The 23,839-nt window shown below is 40.6% G+C and overlaps 3 protein-coding genes across 3 annotated transcripts; 2 read left to right on the top strand and 1 right to left on the bottom strand.

The window, feature by feature from the left end:
- Positions 1-2,569: 2,569 nt before the first annotated feature.
- On the bottom strand, positions 2,570-7,440 carry LOC311038962 (transmembrane protein 236; the record flags this gene model as incomplete). The annotated part of the gene is made up of 4 exons (XM_084048593.1): positions 7,160-7,440; positions 6,808-6,880; positions 5,090-5,213; positions 2,570-3,336 (listed from the first exon to the last, which is right to left on the bottom strand). The coding sequence occupies exons 1-4, from the start codon at positions 7,429-7,431 to the stop codon at positions 2,570-2,572; spliced, it is 1,236 nt and encodes a 411-aa protein (XP_083904719.1). The 5' UTR covers positions 7,432-7,440.
- Positions 7,441-15,333: 7,893 nt separating this feature from the next.
- LOC311039105 (B-cell receptor CD22-like) lies at positions 15,334-19,712 on the top strand (the record flags this gene model as incomplete). The annotated part of the gene is made up of 10 exons (XM_084048746.1): positions 15,334-15,373; positions 16,260-16,457; positions 16,585-16,788; positions 17,214-17,480; positions 17,607-17,870; positions 18,413-18,667; positions 18,805-19,068; positions 19,156-19,410; positions 19,548-19,662; positions 19,706-19,712. The coding sequence occupies 10 exons, from the start codon at positions 15,334-15,336 to the stop codon at positions 19,710-19,712; spliced, it is 1,869 nt and encodes a 622-aa protein (XP_083904872.1).
- A 47-nt stretch (positions 19,713-19,759) lies between these two features.
- LOC311038660 (B-cell receptor CD22-like) lies at positions 19,760-22,956 on the top strand. The gene is made up of 7 exons (XM_084048230.1): positions 19,760-19,811; positions 20,020-20,277; positions 20,475-20,741; positions 20,884-21,186; positions 21,644-21,725; positions 21,819-21,849; positions 22,340-22,956. Exons 1-7 carry the CDS (start codon positions 19,781-19,783, stop codon positions 22,406-22,408), a joined length of 1,041 nt encoding a protein of 346 aa, XP_083904356.1. The 5' UTR covers positions 19,760-19,780; the 3' UTR covers positions 22,409-22,956.
- Positions 22,957-23,839: the final 883 nt, after the last annotated feature.

Genomic DNA, 23,839 nt, shown 5'->3' on the forward strand with positions numbered 1-23,839 from the left:
ACTTTTTACCCCAAGAAGGGTCTAATGTTGTAGCAGAATATTTTTTTGTTTCTGTCTTGCCTTTGTTTTTTATGCCATTTTTAAACCCTGTAGAACGTTGTGATTTGCAAAAATGTAAAGTTATAAATAAAATGTATTATTACACTACACAAAAAAACTGCAAATCTGAACTAAGACTTTTTTCTACACTTACAAGGACAGCGTGCACCCAAATGCATTCCAAAATATTAAATTCATGCAGGGAAGCTAAAGAAACATAGGCTGTGCAATTTTACTGTCTGCAATTCATGATTTCAATTGACTTGTGTGTTTGTTAATTGTCCTTCCAAACTTTGTTAATTCTCTTTCCAAACTAGTGTAAATGTTTAGTGTTACCTGTAAATATAAATATATTCAGTACACATAATGCATTACTGTTCTAAGTAGGGATGCGCCGATATATCGGCCACATATCGGTGTCGGCCGATATTTGCCGTTATCGGTCAATATTAGGGGTGTGCCGATATATCGTCCCACGATATATTGCGATACGTTTTCGTGACGATATGTATCGTTTTGGCATTTTGGGGGGGAAAAAAAAAAATATATATATATATTTTTTTTAAACTTTTTTTTGGCAATAATAATAATGCAAACACAGAAGTATTTGTTTGCATTTACTTTTTTTTCCCCCCCCATATATTTTCGTAATAAAAAAGTGCCATATATCGTATCGTATCGATATCGTGAGCCCAATATCGTGTATCGTATCGTGAAATCAATGTATCGGCACACCCCTGGTCAATATCGTTATTGCCAAATAAAGCTGATATTCACCGATGGCAGTAGCCAATATTTATCTGCTGTTGATAAGCATCAATTTTGCACTGGCTATGTTGGTGTGTGTTGGTTATCTGCAGCCTACCAAGCTGCAGATTCTGAACAGTTATTTATTATAATGAAGATGTATTAGTTTCCCTGGCACAAATGGGGGAAATACTAACAATAAAACCTAAATAAACAAATATTGGTGTCAGTATAATAATTGTTATTTTAAACATCGGTATCCATATCGGTGCATCCCTAGTTCTAAGTTGTTCCTCCTTTATACAGTAGTACATTATCTTGTGTACTTGTTGAATAATGACACTTTCTATACTTGAAATGGACATTTCACTTATTTTTTATTTATTAATGTTATCAAAATAGATATGTCATCGATACAATCTCACGCTTCGTGCTCATTTTGCCAATGTGTTCTTATTAACCTAGCAAAAAAAGATAAATCCTAACACTGATTTATTTACATATTCACTGCACCTTATTGTTGTAGAAAAAAAACGGAACTTATTCCATGAACTGTGACATTACGGGTACCTTCTCATTCTCAAAGTGACGTGGTTTAGGTCATAGCAGTGGCGGCCATTTTGTGGTTCCACAGATATAAAGCCCATACATTTTTCCTGTAGAGATTTCCAAAAATATTCATATTCTATATTTTAAGCCTGCAACCAAGTCATCCAGGCTCCTGGTGAGTCATGACCATAAAAGATTTGATTCTGTTTTTGTCAAAGAAAATTAGAAAACCGCAAAAAAAGGGTATTTGTTAAATATAGTATATAATAGAATTAAATATTCAAATATGTTTTGACACATAATACATGTTTTTTTTATGGTCATGATTCACCAGGAGCCCGGAGGGCTTGGTTCCAGGCTTCAAATAATGTATATAAATATTTTCGGAAATATCTATGGGGGAAATGAATGGGCTTTCTATCTGTGGAACCACAAAAATGGCCGCCGCTGCTATGCCTAATAGGCGAGGGGATCTGGGGGGTAGAAAAATAATTTTGAAGAAGGAGGGAATGATAAAAACACACACAACACAGTCATTTGACACTTAATGTATTTTATGGGAACACAGTGCCTATAAGAGCTCCCTTTTAGCTTACGAAAGCAACACCATGCTATCCCATTTCCTCCCGGTCATAATCTTCGTCAAATATTGTAATAAATATCGTGATAAAAAACGAGCAAGACCTTTGCACACCTACAAAACGACAAGACCAAGGGCCGACCTATGCATAAGAAAAGCTTTTGCACACTGTCTTTTAAATGCACACAATGTTTCGGGCCATAGACTTTCTTCATCAAGATAACTTGATGAAGGTCTCTGGACTGAAACATTGTGTTTCCCATTAATACTAGAAATGTTTCCGTTGAAGACAGTCGTGCGGGAGCTTGTCGTATGAATAAATATTGTAATAAAATATCCCTGCTTTGCTACATACAGTACAGGAATCCCTTCCCTTTCTAAGCTTCGCATTCCTAGCATCTCACTAGAGCTTTTGACCATGTCAAGTGTCAACCCATTGCTCTCCGTATTTTGCTATGCCTGATTTATACTTTGTTGTGCATCGTGTTGTGCACCGTAAATGGCCATTCTACAAGTTCACAACGCGGCTCAGCGCTTTGCACACAACATCACAAGCTTGTAGATAAGCTATTTCTGATGCGCAACACCGGCGCACCACTCAGCATAAATCAGGCTTTAACGTTTGCAAACACTGTGTTGGATGCTTTTTTGGTCTCAGAAGTACATCCGCTCAGTGTTGAAGACCCTCAGCTTGGTCATAAAGTTGAAATAGATGAAGGCCAGGCATACCAAGAGGTTCTTCATCAGGTAGAGCAGGGGCGTAACAAAACCAAAGAAGGCAATGAGGCCGATACGAACAAACAGGAAGGGCAGATCCTGCAGGACCACCCCCAACGAGGACAGCAGGGGGCTGTGGGGCATGACCACCAGTCGCAGGCATGACAGGTAGCTGAATATATAGATGGGGAACACCCATCCCGAATAATAGACCAAGGGATGCCCTGCCACTCTGACCATCTCCACCGTGTCCAGCCAGAACAGAAAGCTGTCCACAAACACCTCCGCCCGGGCATCGCTGGCACACAGGAAACGCAGTGGGCCGGTGTAGGCGTACGGGGACATCTGATACGCCGTCGTGCTGGCTGAATGTGAGCTCAGACCGGAGATGCTAAACGGCCTCCCGGCGTTACCGTGGATCCCCGGAACGGCTCCGTTTGTCTCTGATCGGGCCCCATTGCCGTTCAGGTCCCTCTCGTTCCCTCTCAGGCTCCTCTCCGTCGCTCTCTGGTCCCTCTCGTTCGCTCTCAGCACCTGCATTGGTGCAGGCACCGCTTGCCCGGGCGCGGCGGGCCCAGTTGCAGCGGGCCCAATTGCAGCTGGCCCCGTTGCGGCTGGCCCTACGGGTGTCACTGGCACTGTCACTTGTGCTATGTGTGTCAGGACAGTGGTGGGAATGTCAGCGTCCCTCTCCAGTTCATTGGCTGAAAAAATAACAAAACAATAGTATTGTATTAGTTACAAACAGATTGAAAAAGTCTAATCATTTTCTGAAAACTGAAATATTTTTCTTGTCTTTTTCACATTTTACATGCACGGTAAAATGTTGAATGCCCTTTCTGAATTAAAAAACACTTGTGTGTATGTTGAAAATCTAACTAATTGTGTTATTGGTACACCTAATCGTTATTGAAATTATTGTAGCATTTATTTGTACAATAGCCTACTGTTTTGTGACTCAGGACTGGTTACTGTGTTTTGTGTTTATATGATAAAAATCCACCATAACCAGGGTCTACAATACAAACCCATTTCTTACTTGCACTGGATCCACATCCTAGCCAAAGTTATACTAAAGCTACTGAGAATCTGTAAAGTTATTTATTCAAAAAATAAATATGTAATGACTACCATTACTTTATCATAATAACTTTTAGGTTATCCTGCTCTTAACCTTCACAACGACTAACACTTGATATATCAGCTGTCTGGAAGTTTCACACACAGAAAACGGTTGGATTTTAACCAGAAATTACACGAGAAACTGACAATGGAATCCCTCAGGAGAACACTGTTCTCTTTCTGTCAACTCAGCATTGTGTTACGAGAAGCAAGCATGGCCTACACATTTCCTGCTCATTTCCTCACTTTTTCAAGCTCTTTTTCAAAGGCGTTTCACACCACGTTGGCTTGTTGGCAGAATAGAATGTGCATCCAAATTACTGAGGAGAAAATGTATAAAGATTATACATCCCCACCCCGCCCCCACCCCAGAGCCTATACTGTAATGATCACTTTAATAATAAATTAATAAATAAAACCCAAGGACCCTCAGGGTTCTTTGCGAGGATTCCAAATGGACCCTTACAGGTCTGTAACTCTGAAAGTGTACGGGTCCATTTGGTTCCATTTGTACACTCTCAGAGTTATGGGGGTCCTTGAAATTAAAAGGTTTGAGAACCACTGATCTAGGAATAAATACATATTCCATTAATAATAGTTAAAGTGCTGCTTCAACTTAGTAAAAATAATAATGTAAATAGTACAGTAGGGTATAAAACAGTCGTGCAACATCAACTGAAGCATTCAAAATATGACTGTAAATGAAATATCATCATGTGATAAATGACATGGTATCGGAATGGCATACTGGCCGATACCGATACCAGCATTTTAGGCAGTATATCGGCAGCTTTTCCGATACTGCTACTGTAATTGTAACTTGTATTACTATACATATTCAGCAGAAGAAAGGCCCAGGACCAGTGTTGATTTTGACAGCAAATTTTGACTTAGTTTTAGTCACAGTATTTTGAATAAAATTCCATTTAGTTTTAATCATATTTTAGTCGACTAAATCTACAGTTGACTAAAATGTATTTTGGCGGGCCTTGATGGCGTCGTAATGGCTGATTTTACACTTGGTTGCATGCTGAAAATAGCCGATCTACACCCGAGCGCAACCAAACATAAAATGACTTGTCTTTTAGTTCTACTGGATCTCTTCTCCACTAGTCCCTCCCTAACGTTTTAGTCTAGTTTTTATTTGTTGACGAAATTGTCAATATATTTAGTCTTAGTTTTAGTCACCATAGCTTAGTTTTTATTTCGTTTTTATTTAGTTTTCGTCAGTGAAAAAAGGTAGTCGACGAACATTTTGCATCACAGTTTTAGTCGACGAAATCAACACTGCCCAGGACCGTAGAGTGATTTGTGGGTTCCAAGCACTGCACTCACCCTGTCCAGTCAGCCTGCAGTGTCGTATCCGCTCCACGATGTCGATACAGATGAGGGAGAAGAGCACTAGTGATACTGGCAGCTCCCTGAACGTATCGTGTTTTAGATTGTTATTTATCTGAACCTGTGATGGACAACCAAGCATAAAATCTTTGTTTTATATTTTATTTTGGTTGATTAATTGTTAAGATCTGAGGCCGATTCTACAAATGCCTTCTAAATCAGTAGTTCTCAAACATTTTCCGTGCCAAGGACCCCCCAAAATGATTCCAAAAACAATTCTAAATAGCAAATGTACAAGCTCACAGTGTGGCACGAAGTGACGTGCTGTGAGCTTGTATATCTGCTATTTTTGAGAACCACTGATCTTAACTGTTCTAACTCCTAAGAGTTTTCTGAAAAAACATATGTTGCTATAGAGCTAAAACGATACAGATTCTTTCCCGGTTTTAATGGGTTAAAACACAGAAGCAACAAGCCAGAAACACAGTGATCAAATCATAAAAAATACACAAAGCTAAGGAAGTATTTGCTAATTCATTCAGGCGACATAAAAACATCTGGCCGTTCATAGACCTAATACTTGAAAAATACTGGGTTAATGGGCCAATCAATTCTTTACAACTCTGGTATTCGCTTGAGTCAGGACTTCATAGCAACAGGACGCAGAACAAAGGAGTGTAGGAGGTCATTTGAGTGTGAATTTATGGCCCTCATGTAAAAGACGCCAGATAAACGAGGACCCGCGGGAAGCACACAGTCCTTAGAAAGAGGACACATGGACAGCTAATAGGATCTGGGTTTCAGCCAGCGAAGGAAGTGTGTGTGCTTCACGGATGGATGATTTGACCGGGGGCAGTTTGGACAGGAAGAGAAACCCAGCTGCTTATCAGTAGCTTCTTATCCATAAGGATGGAGATTTCTCCCACGAGAACCATTGGGCTCCTCGTAAATCATCACCTTTATTCGACTTAGCGGAGGCTTCATCCAAACATGTACCGCATAACGACGAACGAGGCACACTTTCACCCTGTCTCGGTGCCAAAGGTTATGCCGAACAAAGTTCCACTCTAATGGTCTTGATACTGACACAGTGTTTTCTTTATACCGGTGGTTCTCAAAGTGAACTGAGGAGGAGTCCAGGGACCCTTCAGGGTTCCAAACCCAAACCCTTAAAGGTCTGTAACTCTGAGATTGTAGGAACGGGTTCCATTTGGTTCCGTTTGTACACTCTCAGAGTTATGGGGATCCTTGACATTAAAGAGGAGCTTGTGTGCACATCTCGTACCTGTATTTAGGCCAGGTGCTGCTGGACATCAAGGCAAGAGTCAGAAAATAGGTTAAAACATCCGCTCACCGGTTTAAAGCTCTTTGAATGACTTTCTTCATCAGGCAAATAAAATCTTTTTATTAGCCTGATGAAGACCTATAAGGTCGAAACATTAATTTATAAAAACGCCATTACCAAAATAGTTTGGGAGCTTTAAACCGGTGTGCGAAAGTTTGAACCTTTTTCTGATCCGTGAAATTAAACAGTTTGAGAACCACGGCTTTATACAATGACCTGGAACACCCTCTGCAACATTACACCGCGGGTCTCTTATGTTACTAACAGGCCGCAGCAACCTATGGTCACAGATCACAATGAGGGTCAAAGGTCAGACAAACAGAAACACCAAAACACAGATACAGCAGCTAGGTGACAAACAATGTTTTACCTCTGAGCTGGCGATGAGGAAGGCAAAGCAGGGCAGCGTGGAGAGAATCACATACACCAGAGCCACAGGCCTCCTGACAGCGACAGAGAGAGGTCAAGGTTGTTAATAAGGGAGAGGGAACAGGTTTGATCGTTGCTGAGTCAGGTTTGTCTGTGACTCCGCGGCCAAGATGATTCGACCAGCTTTCAGGCCTGTCGGCGGAGAGTGACACTGCAAGGCTGACCTTCGACACTGCCCCTTGTCAGATCCAAGCTCACACGCATGCACGCACGTACGCACCCGCACCCACACCCACACCCACACACACACACACAGTACAGGCCCTCAGCAGCAGTCAGGGAAAAGAACTCACCACTTCTTCCTCCCGACGAGGAACTTCTTCTTCATGAAGACCATGTACTTCATGGGCACCCAGATGAGCAGGGCGGCCGAGGTGACGTAGGCCACGGAGGAGGCCACGATCAGCCAGTAGGCCGTGCTTCCGTCGGTGGCGGGCTGCGCCGAGGTCTTGACCTTGGCCACGATGACGGCGAACCTCTGCATGACGATGAAGAGTGGCACGCACAGGCCGGCGAACTGCAGCACCTCGCACAGGGCGAACTTCAGGGTCTTCCCCGAGCCCATGCTGATGTGGCAGCCCTGGTGCGAACAAAAAAAAAAAGAAAAAAAAAAGTTGTGGCTGTGAGGCAGACCCCCTTTTCCCTCCGAGGGCTGGTCAGGCCTCGGCCCAGTGCATTGTCTCCCTCCACTAGCATTTTCCACACACCACCGCCCTGGCTCGCTGCTCACCCGATTGCTTACACTGCACTAGGCATTGTGTACCTTGGGTGTGATGCCGATGTGACTGGCTGCCCCCTTTTAACACTCTTTTATATATACATGGGTTACAAACAAACTATGTTTCTGCCACCATAAAGGAAGTATATACACAGTTGTGTACGCTGTACACTACAGTCTATCAAATACTGTAGATATTTCAGCTTTGGTCACATCAGGCAAAACATGTTAGCATACGGTTCATTGTATTGTTTCTTTTCAGGGGGGGGGGGGGGGGATATCTGTCTATAATCCATAATGAACAGTACAATGAACAGCATATTATGTGAATCAGAAATACATGTAGGCTACCCACCCAAGTAATAATGATGCAGTGGGCTACATGGTACTCATTCTTTAAGTCAGGGCAAGTAACTGTATACTGTAGCCTATAGTATGTGTCATTTCTAACATGAGGAATCAAAAATGTCTTTAACCTTGCCCAATTACTTGTAAAGTAATGTCTTAAGACACAGGAAGCCAGTAGAGCAAAGGCCAAAGAAGCCACCTCTCACCCATGGCACTCACATCAGCAGATCATGTTTAGACATCGCCATCTAGTGGCACTCAGTTATGCAATCAAAACCATTAGCTGTGAATAACTGTGAAGTTTGTGACTGCATGGACCAGCGGGGCCAACCCAATAGACAGACATGTTACTGACTGACTGACTGACTGACTGACTGACTGACTGACGGACGAAGTTAGAGCATTGGTCAGCCGGTGGGGAAAAAAAGTCATAAAAAAAGTCATAAAAATACAAATAAAATACTTTTACATTTAAATTTGAGTGGTCAATATGTTTTAAAACCGGGAAAGCATCTGTGTCATTTCAATTTTGTTGCGTTGGCTATTAAAAAATAGCAGATATACAAGCTCACAGCAGGTCACTTCGTGCCACGCTGCAGATTTTTTAATCTTGAATACTTTTGATTTACAAAAAAGTTAGAAAACTACTGACTTAGTAGGCAGTTGTAGAATCCGTCTCAGGTCTTAATGGGTCAACAACATTCCCAGCTTGCAATGTTCTGCTGAGGAGGATCATTTATAGGGTCAAAAATCAGACCCTAATTCCGGACTGTATTGCTGTTAATGTCATCTCTTCTGATCATCAATAAAAGTACAACAAAAAGTTTGAGTTTCTTCAGTGCTAAATCTTTTGTCTGTCATAACAATTAAAAAAATACAGCTGCAAGCAACAATGCGGGGGCGAAGCAATGCAATGTGCAATATATGCAATATGCAAAACACAATTTGCAATATTCACAATAAGCCGTAGAAATAGAATAGAATGGATTTGAGAGAAAGAAGCACATGCAATTAATTAACAAATTCACATTGGAAACAGCTAAACAGACAGAATCCTACAGAGGGAGTCATATTGAAAACACTCCCTTCATACTGTCATTAACACTGGGTTAAATGAGATTTATTATGCTTTTTTCTTATGAAGTGAATGTAATTTGTGCTGCTTTTTGTACTTCAATCATTTATTGCCTTTTACCTGATTGGACTCTATGCACAGCAGCAATATTGGAAAGAAATTGGACCTCTTCCTTACTTCCTTCACAGGTGTTATGTTACCAATGATACTAATGAAGACTTTGTTCCATTTAGTGAGGCACAGTGGTTCTCATGCTTTGTCGTTTTAAGGACCTCCATAATTCTAAGAGTGTACAAATGGAACCAAATGGACCCTTACGGATCCATTTGGTTCCATTTGTAACCCTCATGGTTCCTTGAGGGGGTTCCAAATGGCCCCTTACGTGGTGTGTAACTCTGAGAGCCTGGACCACACTTTGAGACCCACTGGTGTAGCAGAGTGTTTCCAGGGAGAACAACATGCACAATATCAGCACCCTGACTCTGTTTTGACCAGAATGGAAGTGCCTTCATTATAATCATTGGTAACACCTGTGAAGGAAGAGGCCAAATTTCTTTCTAATATGGCTGCTGTAACCTGACGCTACCAGATCCACCTCTGGCAGGGTCAGGTTATGGCTGCTGTGCATAGAGCCTATTACAGTAACAATATGTGATGTTGGCTCCCCCTGTTGATACAGACCTGTTGTCTACAGCAGGTGTGGAATGGATACATTATGACCAACCTGGGTCTATTGTTTGGAAAATTACCCAAACAATATGCTCACGATAAGTGCATCAACTGGATGAATCAATGTTACATACATGCTTCTTAAATAATACAGATACTGAGTATGCCTTGAGATGTTCCGATAAAGGGAAATATCACTTATAATAGATTGATATTTCTTCAATATACATAAACAAATGTTTTCAGTTCATGTACATTTTCTCTGTCTATTGTGTTCGTTTCAAGTCCAGCATTTATTCTCTCCACTGATCTAAAAACAACAACAGCACTTGTATTGTCTTGCTGTTGAAATGTGCTATACAAATAAAACTGCCTCTCATGCCTATAATTGACCGTATTGCTACTGAAATTGTCACTTCATAAAATTCAACAGTCATTTTGAATATTATTATGCATCATTACAGTAACTATGCAGCTACCCCTGTGGGTTTACTGTGTATTTGACAATAAACGTCAGTCTGACTGTGTTAGATCATTCAAGATCATTTCAAACTCTTATGATGCTTCAGTTCAAGTGTATTCTTAGTGCTTCAGATGTCAAAAGATCTGCAGCTCAAGGATTTATTTATTGACACTATAGCCAGATAAAAGACAGTGGTTGTGCGTCAGAAGAACTGGGTGTGCTCCGTCAGAGGTGGGCACATGGTATACTAGAATTTTTAGATCAATATTTCCAACAAAATTTATTCTGAATGTTGTCATTAAATTACTGACGCAAATCAAATTACTGACGTGCTGAAGACACGAAGGAAAGGCGTGTTCTCCCTTTATATTATAGTACTTCTGCTTTTCCCCTCATATTAAAATGACCTGTAGGCATGTACTGTACAGTCAGTACATTCAGTAATACAGTCAGTAATACATTATCATTATCTGAGTAGTATTGACGCTTTCATACAGTACACTGTGTAATAAGGTAGGTACAAAAAGTTTCTGAGATCAAATTATGGATATGCCTAATTTGTATATTGTCATATGCTATGTCATAGGCTGTTAATAAGGGAGAGGGAACAGGTTTAATCGTTGCTGAGTCAGGTTTGTCTGTGACTCCGCGGCCAAGACGATTCGCCCAGCTTTCAGGCCTGTCGGCGGAGTGTGACACTGCAAGGCTGACCTTCGACACTGCCCCTGGTCAGATCCAAGCTCACACGCACGCACGTACGCACCCACACACACACACACACACACACACACACACACACACACACACACACACACACACACACACACACACACACACACACACACACACACACACACACACACACACACACACACACACAGTACAGGCCCTCAGCAGCAGTCAGGGAAAAGAACTCACCACTTCTTCCTCCCGACGAGGAACTTCTTCTTCATGAAGACCATGTACTTCATGGGCACCCAGATGAGCAGGGCGGCCGAGGTGACGTAGGCCACGGAGGAGGACACGATCAGCCAGTAGGCCGTGCTTCCGTCGGTGGCGGGCCACGCCGAGGTCTTGACCTTGGCCACAATGAGGCAAACCTCTGCATGACGATGAAGAGTGGCACGCACAGGCCGGTGAACAAATTCACATTGGAAACAGCTAAACAGACAGTATCCTACAGAGGGAGTCATATCGAAAACACTCCCTTCAGTTCATACTGTCATTAACACTGGGTTAAATGAGATTTATTATGCGTTTTTCTTATGAAGTGAATGTCATTTGTGCTGCTTTTTGTACTTCAATCATGTATTGCCTTTTCATACCTGATGGTGTATTGGGCTCTATGCACAGCAGCAATATTGGAAAGAAATTGGACTCTCTTCCTTACTTCTTTCACAGGTGTTGTTACCAATGATACTAATGTATTTGTTCCATTTAGTGAGGCACAGTGGCTCTCAAGCTTTGTCGTTTCAAGGACCTCAATAATTCTAAGAGTGTACAAATGTTTGTAACCCTCATGGTTCCTTGAGGGGGTTCCAAATGGCCCCTTACGGATGTGTAACTCTCAGAGCCTGGACCACACTTTGAGACCCACTGGTGTAGCAGAGTGTTTCCAGGGAGAACAACATGCACAATATCAGCACCCTGACTCTGTTTTGACCAGAATGGAACAGTGCCTTCATTACCATCATCGGTAACACCTGTGAAGGAAGAGGCCCAATTTCTTTCCAATATGGCTGCTGTGCATAGAGCCTATAGCAGTAACAATATGTGACGTTAGCTCCCCCTGTTGATACAGACCTGTTGTCTACAGCAGGTGTGGAATGGATACATTATGACCAACCCAGTCTATTGTTTGGAAATGTACCCAAACAATATGCTCACGATAAGTGCATCAACTGGATGAGTCAATGTTACACATGCTTCTTAAATAATGCAGATATTGAGTGTGCCTTGACATGTTCCGATAAAGGGAAATATCACCTTGATAATAGATTGATATTTCTTCAATATACATAAACAAATGTTTTCAGTTCATGTACATTTTCTCTGTCTATTGTGTTTGTTTCAAGTCCAGCATTTCTCTCCACTGATCTAAAAACAACAACAGCACTTGTATTGTCTTGCTGTTGAAATGTGCTATACAAATAAAACTGCCTCTCATGCCTATAATTGACCGTATTGCTACTGGAATTGTCACTTCATAAAATTCAACAGTCATTTTGAATATTATTATGCATCATTACAGTAACTATGCAGCTACCCCTGTGGGTTTACTGTGTATTTGACAATAAACGTCAGTCTGACTGTGTTAGATTATTCAAGATAATTTCAAACTCTTATGATGCTTCAGTTCAAGTGTATTCTTAGTGCTTCAGATGTCAAAAGATCTGCAGCTCAAGGATTTATTTATTGACACTATAGCCAGATAAAAGACAGTGGTTGTGCGTCAGAAGAACTGGGTGTGCTCCGTCAGAGGTGGGCACATGGTATACTAGAATTTTTAGATCAATATTTCCAACGAAATTTATTCTGAATGTTGTCATTAAATTACTGACGCAAATCAAATTACTGACGTGCTGAAGACAGGAAGGAAAGACGTGTTCTCACTTTATATTATAGTACTTCTGCTTTTCCCCTCATATTTGAATGACTTGTAGGCATATGTAGTGTACAGTCAGTACATTCAGAAATACAGTCAGTAATACATTATCATTAGCTGAGTAGTATTGACGCTTTCATACAGTACACTGTGTAATAAGGTAGGTACAAAAAGTTTCTGAGATCAAATTATGGATATGCCTAATTTGTATATTGTCATATGCTATGTCATAGGCTGTTAATAAGGGAGAGGGAACAGGTTTAATCGTTGCTGAGTCAGGTTTGTCTGTGACTCCGCGGCCAAGACGATTCGCCCAGCTTTCAGGCCTGTCGGCGGAGTGTGACACTGCAAGGCTGACCTTCGACACTGCCCCTGGTCAGATCCAAGCTCACACGCACGCACGCACGTACGCACCCACACACACACACACACACACACACACACACACACACACACACACACACACACACACACACACACACACACACACACACACACACACACACACACACACACACACACACAGTACAGGCCCTCAGCAGCAGTCAGGGAAAAGAACTCACCACTTCTTCCTCCCGACGAGGAACTTCTTCTTCATGAAGACCATGTACTTCATGGGCACCCAGATGAGCAGGGCGGCCGAGGTGACGTAGGCCACGGAGGAGGACACGATCAGCCAGTAGGCCGTGCTTCCGTCGGTGGCGGGCCACGCCGAGGTCTTGACCTTGGCCACAATGAGGCGAACCTCTGCATGACGATGAAGAGTGGCACGCACAGGCCGGTGAACAAATTCACATTGGAAACAGCTAAACAGACAGTATCCTACAGAGGGAGTCATATCGAAAACACTCCCTTCAGTTCATACTGTCATTAACACTGGGTTAAATGAGATTTATTATGCGTTTTTCTTATGAAGTGAATGTCATTTGTGCTGCTTTTTGTACTTCAATCATGTATTGCCTTTTCATACCTGATGGTGTATTGGGCTCTATGCACAGCAGCAATATTGGAAAGAAATTGGACTCTCTTCCTTACTTCTTTCACAGGTGTTGTTACCAATGATACTAATGTATTTGTTCCATTTAGTGAGGCACAGTGGCTCTCAAGCTTTGTCGTTTCAAGGACCTCAATAATTCTAAGAGTGTACAAATGTTTGTAACCCTCATGGTTCCTTGAGGGGGTTCCAAATGGCCCCTTACGGATGTGTAACTCTCAGAGCCTGGACCACACTTTGAGACCCACTGGTGTAGCAGAGTGTTTCCAGGGAGAACAACATGCACAATATCAGCACCCTGACTCTGTTTTGACCAGAATGGAACAGTGCCTTCATTACCATCATCGGTAACACCTGTGAAGGAAGAGGCCCAATTTCTTTCCAATATGGCTGCTGTGCATAGAGCCTATAGCAGTAACAATATGTGACGTTAGCTCCCCCTGTTGATACAGACCTGTTGTCTACAGCAGGTGTGGAATGGATACATTATGACCAACCCAGTCTATTGTTTGGAAATGTACCCAAACAATATGCTCACGATAAGTGCATCAACTGGATGAGTCAATGTTACACATGCTTCTTAAATAATGCAGATATTGAGTGTGCCTTGACATGTTCCGATAAAGGGAAATATCACCTTGATAATAGATTGATATTTCTTCAATATACATAAACAAATGTTTTCAGTTCATGTACATTTTCTCTGTCTATTGTGTTTGTTTCAAGTCCAGCATTTCTCTCCACTGATCTAAAAACAACAACAGCACTTGTATTGTCTTGCTGTTGAAATGTGCTATACAAATAAAACTGCCTCTCATGCCTATAATTGACCGTATTGCTACTGGAATTGTCACTTCATAAAATTCAACTGTCATTTTGAATATTATTATGCATCATTACAGTAACTATGCAGCTACCCCTGTGGGTTTACTGTGTATTTGACAATAAACGTCAGTCTGACTGTGTTAGATTATTCAAGATAATTTCAAACTCTTATGATGCTTCAGTTCAAGTGTATTCTTAGTGCTTCAGATGTCAAAAGATCTGCAGCTCAAGGATTTATTTATTGACACTATAGCCAGATAAAAGACAGTGGTTGTGCGTCAGAAGAACTGGGTGTGCTCCGTCAGAGGTGGGCACATGGTATACTAGAATTTTTAGATCAATATTTCCAACGAAATTTATTCTGAATGTTGTCATTAAATTACTGACGCAAATCAAATTACTGACGTGCTGAAGACAGGAAGGAAAGACGTGTTCTCACTTTATATTATAGTACTTCTGCTTTTCCCCTCATATTTGAATGACTTGTAGGCATATGTAGTGTACAGTCAGTACATTCAGAAATACAGTCAGTAATACATTATCATTAGCTGAGTAGTATTGACGCTTTCATACAGTACACTGTGTAATAAGGTAGGTACAAAAGGTTTCTGAGATAAAATTATGGATATGCCTAATTTGTATATTGTCATATGCTATGTCATAGGCTTAAAAATAATAGCGGATCTTAGTATAACTAAGTATAAACCAAAAAATAGTTAATTGAGTTGTAATTCTGTCATTTACATCATGTTGCAGGTTAACGTCAAATAATGGCAGGTGAAATTCTTGTGATTCTCATTCTTATTCCAGGTGAGTCATTGAAGGCTTTATCACAAAGGTTGTATTTTTCACTTGTTCTTCTCCTATATGGCCAGCTAGAATTTTATCAGTGCGTTCTATTGATGGTCTATAATTATGAATTGCATGAATTGCCCTTGACTTCCTGTCTCACTTAATTTGAATCTTTTTAAAGAATTAAATATTTACATTTAAATAGATGCAAATCGGTAAATACAAACTGTACTATGTAAAAAATGAATAATCATAAAATGTTTTTTTAATGTGCTGATTTATAATTGGTTTCAGTTGTTAAAGAAGTACTTCACCCAAAAAGTACTTATTTTCTATCAATTACACACCTCACGATTTTTTTGTTTTTGTCGCATTCCTGAGGCAATAATTCCATGACCGGGTGGCTGCTCAGTAGGAGACTCAATTGAGCCTCTATAAATTACACATTCAATTGAGTAGGAGACTCCTACTCCTATTGGCTTAGGAATGGGACAAAAACTAAAACCTCTCCATGAATTCAAGGCTTCGTGGGGTGTGTAATTGATAGAAAATAAGTAAGGTGAGTGATTTTTATTCTATTTTCCAGGTGTGTGTGGTCAATGGTATGGTCAATGGTATGGCCAATGTCCGGTGACCTTCTACAACAATTGTGGTTATATAGGATCACAGGTCATACCATGTTCATCCATCCCTCAAACCAACTGCATCAATGGATACTGGTGGCTGTTAACTCCACGGTGTCAATGTTTCTTTGAATATCGATATTACACATATATGGGTTACTACACACGTATAAAATGGACAGGAAAATGTCCACCAAATTATGGTGTACCTAAGCCTCCTCCAACATATGGTCCCAAGAACGTTGATTTGTCAATAAGTCCATCTGGTGATATTGTCAAAGGAAGCGCAGTCACTTTCACCTGCAGCAGCTGTGATTCAAATCCACCAGTCCAGAGCTTGGAGCTTTTCAAAGAACAAAACACTGTGGCACAGAGGAAGACCATCTCTAACATCCAACCTGGTGCCAGTGGAAGATACTTCTGTCAGGCAAAGAACATCGCCACAGTCGATTCACCTAAAGTCACAATTGATGTTCACTGTGAGATTTTGACATATTTGATACATTATTCAAAGTATCAGTTATTGTTTATTCCTAGTGAAGAAAAAAACTAAAAAACAAAAATTGTGTAAATACTTTTTGTGTTTAAATCTCTATTCCTCCATAGACCCTCCACAAATGACCTCAGTATCTATGGATCCACCAGAAGCAGTTGTGGAGGGCAGCAAAGTAACTCTAACCTGCAGCAGTGTTGCCAACCCACCAGTAGACAGCTACACCTGGTACAAAGACAGAGGAAGCAGCTCTATCTCCACTGGTCCTCAGCTGGTGAAGAACAAAGTGTCTCCAGCTGACTCTGGACAGTACACCTGTCAGGCGACAAACAAACATGGATCCCAAACGTCACCAGCTTGTTTCATTAATATCCTCTGTAAGTTGACAAAGTTTGTACCAGATAATATTTTCAATCATTTTTCTACTACTCCTACAGATTTTGTCCAAAACTCACAGAAATCCGTACATATTAAATCTGAGGTTTTGTGATCAAGATCTATGAGTCATTGAGTCTGATTTTTCAGATCCCATTCCAATTAGCTAAGACTGCCTTCCAAAGTTTGCAGGCCCTGGGTAGGCAACCCGGCCTGGCGGAGACCTATGCTCCGAGGAGCATACTTTTCTAGTTTGTTTTGTTTTGTAAAGCGACTTTAAGTACTTAGAAATCATTATTATTATTATTATATTTCAATCGTTGATTCGCGATAAAAAGAGCTGTTAACATTAATCATTCTTCAACAGATCAACAACAGAGTCTCAAGAATGTAATTTTGTCTGTAAGTCCATCTGGCGATGTTGTCAAAGGAAGCTCAGTCACTTTCACCTGCAGCAGCAGTGATTCAAATCCACCAATCCGGAGCTACATTCTTTTTAAAGACAACACTGAAGTGGCACAGGAGACGACGACCATCTCTAACATCCAACCTAGAGACAGTGGAAGATACTTTTGTCAGGCAAAGAACAGCATCACCACAGTCGATTCACCTCAAGTCACTCTTGATGTTCACTGTGAGATTTTGACATATTTGATACATTATTCAAAGTATCAGTTATTGTTTATTCCTAGTGAAGAAAAAAATAAAAAACAAAAATTGTGTAAATAATGTTTGTGTTTAAATATCTATTCCTCCATAGACCCTCCACAAATGACCTCAGTATCAAAGGATCCACCAGGAGCAGTTGTGGAGGGCAGCAAAGTGACTCTAACCTGCAGCAGTGAAGCCAACCCACCAGTAGACAGCTACACCTGGTACAAAGACAGAGGAAGCAGCTCTATCTCCACTGGTCCTCAGCTGGTGAAGAACAAAGTGTCTCCAGCTGACTCTGGACAGTACACCTGTCAGGGGACAAACAAACATGGATCCAAAATGTCATCACCACTCTCTCTAGATGTTCTGTGTAAGTGAACTTTAAGTGTTTGGAATTTTCAAAACCTATATATTTTATAATTCTTTACAGACAGAAAATATTGCATTATTTCTTCACGTTTTGGCCTATAACTCTTGAAGCGTCAGTCGTACAATCAACATGTTTTTTCCCTGGACTCCTTGGATACTGATGCAATTTAGGCCCAGTTTGTGCCACACTGCCATACTGCGTTTTCTTCAAAAGACACTTTTTTTCTACTAATCCTACAGATTTTGTCCAAAACTCACAGAAACCGGTACACATTATCTCTGGGGTCATTTGATAAAGATCTATGAGTCTAGATCTATTGGCTAGGCCTGTCTTCCAAAGTTTGCGAGCCCTGTGTAGGCAACCCGGCCTGGCGGAGACCTGTGCTCCGAGGAGCACACTTTTGTTGTTCGTTTTGTTTTGTAAAGCAACTAAAATACTTAGAAAAGCGCTATATAAATTGCATGTATTATTATTGTAATATTTCAATTGTTGATTTGTGATAAAAAAGAGCTTATAAAGTGACATAAATATTTCTTCAACAGATGGTCCCAAGAATGTAATTTTGTCTGTAAGTCCATCTGGCGATGTTGTCAAAGGAAGCTCAGTCACTTTCACCTGCAGCAGCAGCTATTCAAATCCACCAATCCGGAGCTATATCCTTTTTAAAGACAACACTGTGGCACAGAAGAAGACGACCATCTCTAACATCCAACCTATTGACAGTGGAAGATACTTCTGTCAGGCAAAGAACAGCATCGACACAGTCGATTCACCTCACGTCACTCTTGATGTTCATTGTGAGATTTTGACACATTATTCAATGTATCAGTTATTGTTTATTCCTAGTGAAGAAAAAATACATGTAAACTATAATTTGCAAGCACTTAAACATTTTGTAAATATTTTTAGTATTTAAATCTCTATTCCTCCATAGACCCTCCACAAATGACCTCGGTATCAAAGGATCCACCAGGAGCAGTTGTGGAGGGCAGCAAAGTGACTCTAACCTGCAGCAGTGAAGCCAACCCACCAGTAGACAGCTACACCTGGTACAAGGACGGAGGAAGCAGCTCTATCTCCACTGGTCCTCAGCTGGTGAAGAACAAAGTGTCTCCAGCTGACTCTGGACAGTACACCTGTCAGGGGACAAACAAACATGGATCCAAAATGTCATCACCACTCTCTCTAGATGTTCTGTGTAAGTGAACTTTAAGTGTTGTAATATTTCAATTGTTGATTTGTGATAAAAAGAGCTTTTAAAGTGACATTAATCTTTCTTCAACAGATGGTCCCAAGAATGTAATTTTGTCTGTAAGTCCATCTGGCGATGTTGTCAAAGGAAGCTCAGTCACTTTCACCTGCAGCAGCAGTGATTCAAATCCACCAATCCAGAGCTACATCCTTTTTAAAGACAACATTGTGGCACAGAAGAAGACGACCATCTCTAACATCCAACCTATTGACAGTGGAAGATACTTCTGTCAGGCAAAGAACAGCATCGACACAGTCGATTCACCTCACGTCACTCTTGATGTTCATTGTGAGATTTTGACACATTATTCAATGTATCAGTTATTGTTTATTCCTAGTGAAGAAAAAATACATGTAAACTATAATTAGCAAGCACTTAAACATTTTGTAAATATTTTTAGTATTTAAATCTCTATTCCTCCATAGACCCTCCACAAATGACCTCGGTATCAAAGGATCCACCAGGAGCAGTTGTGGAGGGCAGCAAAGTGACTCTAACCTGCAGCAGTGAAGCCAACCCACCAGTAGACAGCTACACCTGGTACAAGGACGGAGGAAGCAGCTCTATCTCCCCTGGTCCTCAGCTGGTGAAGAACAAAGTGTCTCCAGCTGACTCTGGACAGTACACCTGTCAGGGGACAAACAAACATGGATCCAAAATGTCATCACCACTCTCTCTAGATGTTCTGTGTAAGTGAACTTTAAGTGTTTGTAATTTTAAAAACCTATCAAGGAAAAAGTGCTCAGAGGAGCACACTTTTCTAGTTTGTTTTGTTTTGTAAAGCGACTTTAAGTACTTAGAAAAGCGCAATATAAATTGCATGTATTATTATTATATTTCAATCGTTGATTTGTGATAAAAAGAGCTTTTAAAGTGACATTAATCTTTCTTCAACAGATGGTCTCAAGAATGTAATTTTGTCTGTAAGTCCATCTGGCGATGTTGTCAAAGGAAGCTCAGTCACTTTCACCTGCAACATTAGTGATTCAAATCCACCAATCCAGAGCTACATCCTTTTTAAAGACAACACTGAAGTGGCACAGAAGAAGACGACCATCTCTAACATCCAACCTAGTGACAGTGGAACATACTTCTGTCAGGCAAAGAACAGCATCGCCACAGTCGATTCACCTCAAGTCAACCTTGATGTTCACTGTGAGATTTTAGTTCAATTAATTAATACATTTTATTGATGACTTAAGTGTTCAGAAAATCAAATCCAGTTTGAAAGTATTATTATTCAAAGTATCAGTTATTGCTATAGCGAAGAAGAAAAATGATAAACTATCAGTTTGTAAACACTTAGAAAATAGTGAAAATAATGTAGTGTTTCATTCTGTATCCCTCCATAGACCCTCCACAAACAACCTCAGTATCAATGGATCCACCAGGGGAAGTTGTGGAGGGCAGCAAAGTGACTCTAACCTGCAGCAGTGAAGCCAACCCACCAGTTGACAGGTACACCTGGTACACATACAGAGGACGCAACTTTATCTCCACTGGTCCTCAGCTGGTGAAGAAGAAAGTGTCTCCAGCTGACTCTGGACAGTACACCTGTCAGGTGACAAACAAACATGGATCCCAAATGTCACTAGTCCCAATGTCTCTAGTTGTTCAGTGTAAGTGAACTTTAAGCTTGTTTCATTAACGTCCTCTATGACGTGATATAAATAAATACAAACAAATAAATGCATAGATAAATACATAGATAAATAAATACATATATAAAAACATAACATTGCCAATAATGTAAATGCTTAGATGCACCAGTGAGTGTGCTGGTGGAGGTCACTCCATCAGACAGTCTGGCAGAGGGCAGCAGTGTGAACTTGACCTGCAGCAGCGATGCTAACCCACCAGTACACAACTACACCTGGTACAAGAGGACTACTGGGCCTCCTCCGGGCTCCAGCTCCCTGCTGGTCCAGGTAGGGTCAGGGGGACAGGTGCTGGTTCTGGCCTCCCTGCAGCCCTCCCAGACTGGACCGTACTTCTGTCAAGCCAGGAACTCGCTGGGAGAAAATAACTCTACTGAGGTTCTGCTGCAGATGGACGTGATAAACAGTGAGTAGAGAGAGGAAGTTGTTGGAATGGTGTAGGCTTACTTCAGTGGTTCCTAAACCTTTTAGCTCGAGACCCAAAAGAGAAATTTGATGTCTCCCTGGGACCCAAACTAGTGAAAATAGCCGATCTAACGGCTCACAACACGTTGCACGCGATGCGACGTGTTGTGAGCTTGTAGAGCTGCTATTCTCACTACTTCTTAAAATATTTTTGGATTTTTTTTAAAGGATTTTTTTGTATGGAATTCTTTGGAAAACACTTTTTGGGGAAACAGTGGTGTACTTCACAGTCTGTAACCTGGCAACATAATCTACAAAAGTACAGAAGTTTTAGATCTATTCATCTAAAAATATGTAAAGCAACTGAAAGTCTAAATACACAGAAAGCATGTTAGATTGATTGTCTTTCTCTGTTGAAAATCATTATAATTATTTTGTACCCTGTCATTTTTCTGCAGTTGGTCGTCTCATCTTTCTTGTGGTTATTATAGTCAAGGTGTTGGCAGTGCTGCTGCTTCCGTTGGTCATGGTGTGGGCCTGGTGAGTTTATACTGTCATCACAAACTCCTTACTTTGTTATAAAAAGCTTTAAAAATGTGTTTTTAAATAGGCTAATATTTCTTGTGTTTAAAGGAAACAAAAGTTTGCCGTGGTGGACAAAGAGGTGAGGAGTGCTATATATTTTTTTCATTGATTGCACTTAATAATTCTGATGAATTGTATACTGTACATCAGTGGTTCTCAACCTGTGGGTCGGGACCTCCAGGGGGATCCCCAGACAGTGAAGTGACAATTTAAGGACTTTTGAGACCTTTTTAATACCAATAAAGAAAAGAAAAAAGAAAGACAAGAAAAAAGACCATTACTGCATCAAAAGTAAAACTATACAATACAAATTGTCAAACATTGGCCAAATTGTCAAATAATAAGAAAGAGGCAAAAGGTTTTAGCCTTGATCGGCTATTTTCACAATATTTATCTGTGGAACCGAGTCAAACTAAATGTAGCCTAATGCTTACAATTCCAAGTGCTTGTCGGGGTGCTTAACTGGGTCCCCAGTTATTTTGGGGGGTCAGTTTGAGAACCACTGGTATACTGTACATTATCATAATTTATTCATGATTATATACTGTAAATGTGACTCTTATTCTCAGGAGGACAGTCCACACTATGTAAACGTCAGTTCAAGTGGGGTTCGTAGGCAAGGCTTCACCTACACTTAGGACAGCAGGGTTGTAGAAGAGGAAACCAACGTACTGTATAGAGAAAGAGAGAAGCATGAAGACATTCCTTTATATTTAGAATAGACGCTTTTTGCTAGCTTCCTGTGTACTCAGTGATGAAAGAAGTACTAAAAACATTTACTTCAGTAAAAGTATCAATACCCTATTGTAAAAATACTGTAGTATGTTACAAGTACAAGTTCGGTATTCAACATTTTCTTGAGTAAAAGTACAAAAGTATTGGCATCAAAATGTACTTAAAGTACCAAAAGTAAAAGCACTCATTATGCAGAAGGTTCCATTTCACACTTTTTAAAATGAATAAAAATCCTTTTAAAATAGCAAATCTACAAGCTCACAACGTGAGTAAAAGTAAAAGTACCTCAAAATTCTACTTAAGTACAGTACCTGCGTACATGTACTTGCTTTACATCACTGTGTATACTGAAATACAGCTGGTAAAGCCGCAGCTCGCTCTCTCTCTCCCCCTCTCTCTAAGAGAGGAAATTATCAGCAAGTACTAGTTTGTTCTATCAACCAACTTTACTTGATACTGCATATATCTCTACTTACTGTATTTACAATTGTTTGTTTCTTTTGTCAAGCTGTAATATGGTGAACTATATGCACTGTCAAACAGATTATTAATTAAGATTAATCTTAAGTTGTATTAAATGTTTGTATGATGTATTGTAATGATGTCTTTTTCATGTTTTTATATTTAAATACATCTTATATGGACCCCATGAAGACTAGCTGTCGCCTCTGCGTCAGCTAATGGGGATAAATTCAATAAACAATATTGTCAGTCCTTTTCCCTAATATTCAACTACTAGCCTGCCATCAAGGAAGGTAAATTAAGGAAGGGACGTGCTGGACGCCGCTCATGGGTGGCAAACTCGTATAGAAGCGAATAGATCCCACAATTCAAATGAAATGGCAACTCGCACCGGCAGTTCCATGAAATACACTGCAGTGAATGAGAGTCGGCTGGACCAGCTTATGAACAAACACTATTTCTGAACGATTGTGTTTCAGGCTCAGTAGTATCACAAGATTTGGTTGTTAGACTGGCAATGATGGACAGTCTCGCGATACTTAGCACGTTCATAAACTTACTTTGTGCTCTTTAGATGCCTCTATAAAATTCTACAGTGTACACATCGAAAAGCAACACAGCAGAAAACAATGTGCGATATGTCTTCTTTTATTTTCCTGGACCGAGTATTTTATAAAAGTCTCAATCCTTCAAAAATAGTGATTATTTATAAGCCGGTCCACCTGGCCCTCATTGACTCCAATTTATTCCATCAAACTCCCGGCTGTAGTTTGCCACCCAGTGCGACAAATCTGCCAGCTGGAATTGCTGGGTAGAGAAAAAGACACCAGTGTCCTTTCCTTAATATACCTTCCTTGCCTGGCATTGCCTGA

This window comes from Gymnoscopelus microlampas (assembly GCF_963454915.1).
Source record: "Gymnoscopelus microlampas genome assembly, chromosome: 22".
Taxonomy (NCBI): Eukaryota; Metazoa; Chordata; class Actinopteri; order Myctophiformes; family Myctophidae; genus Gymnoscopelus; species Gymnoscopelus microlampas.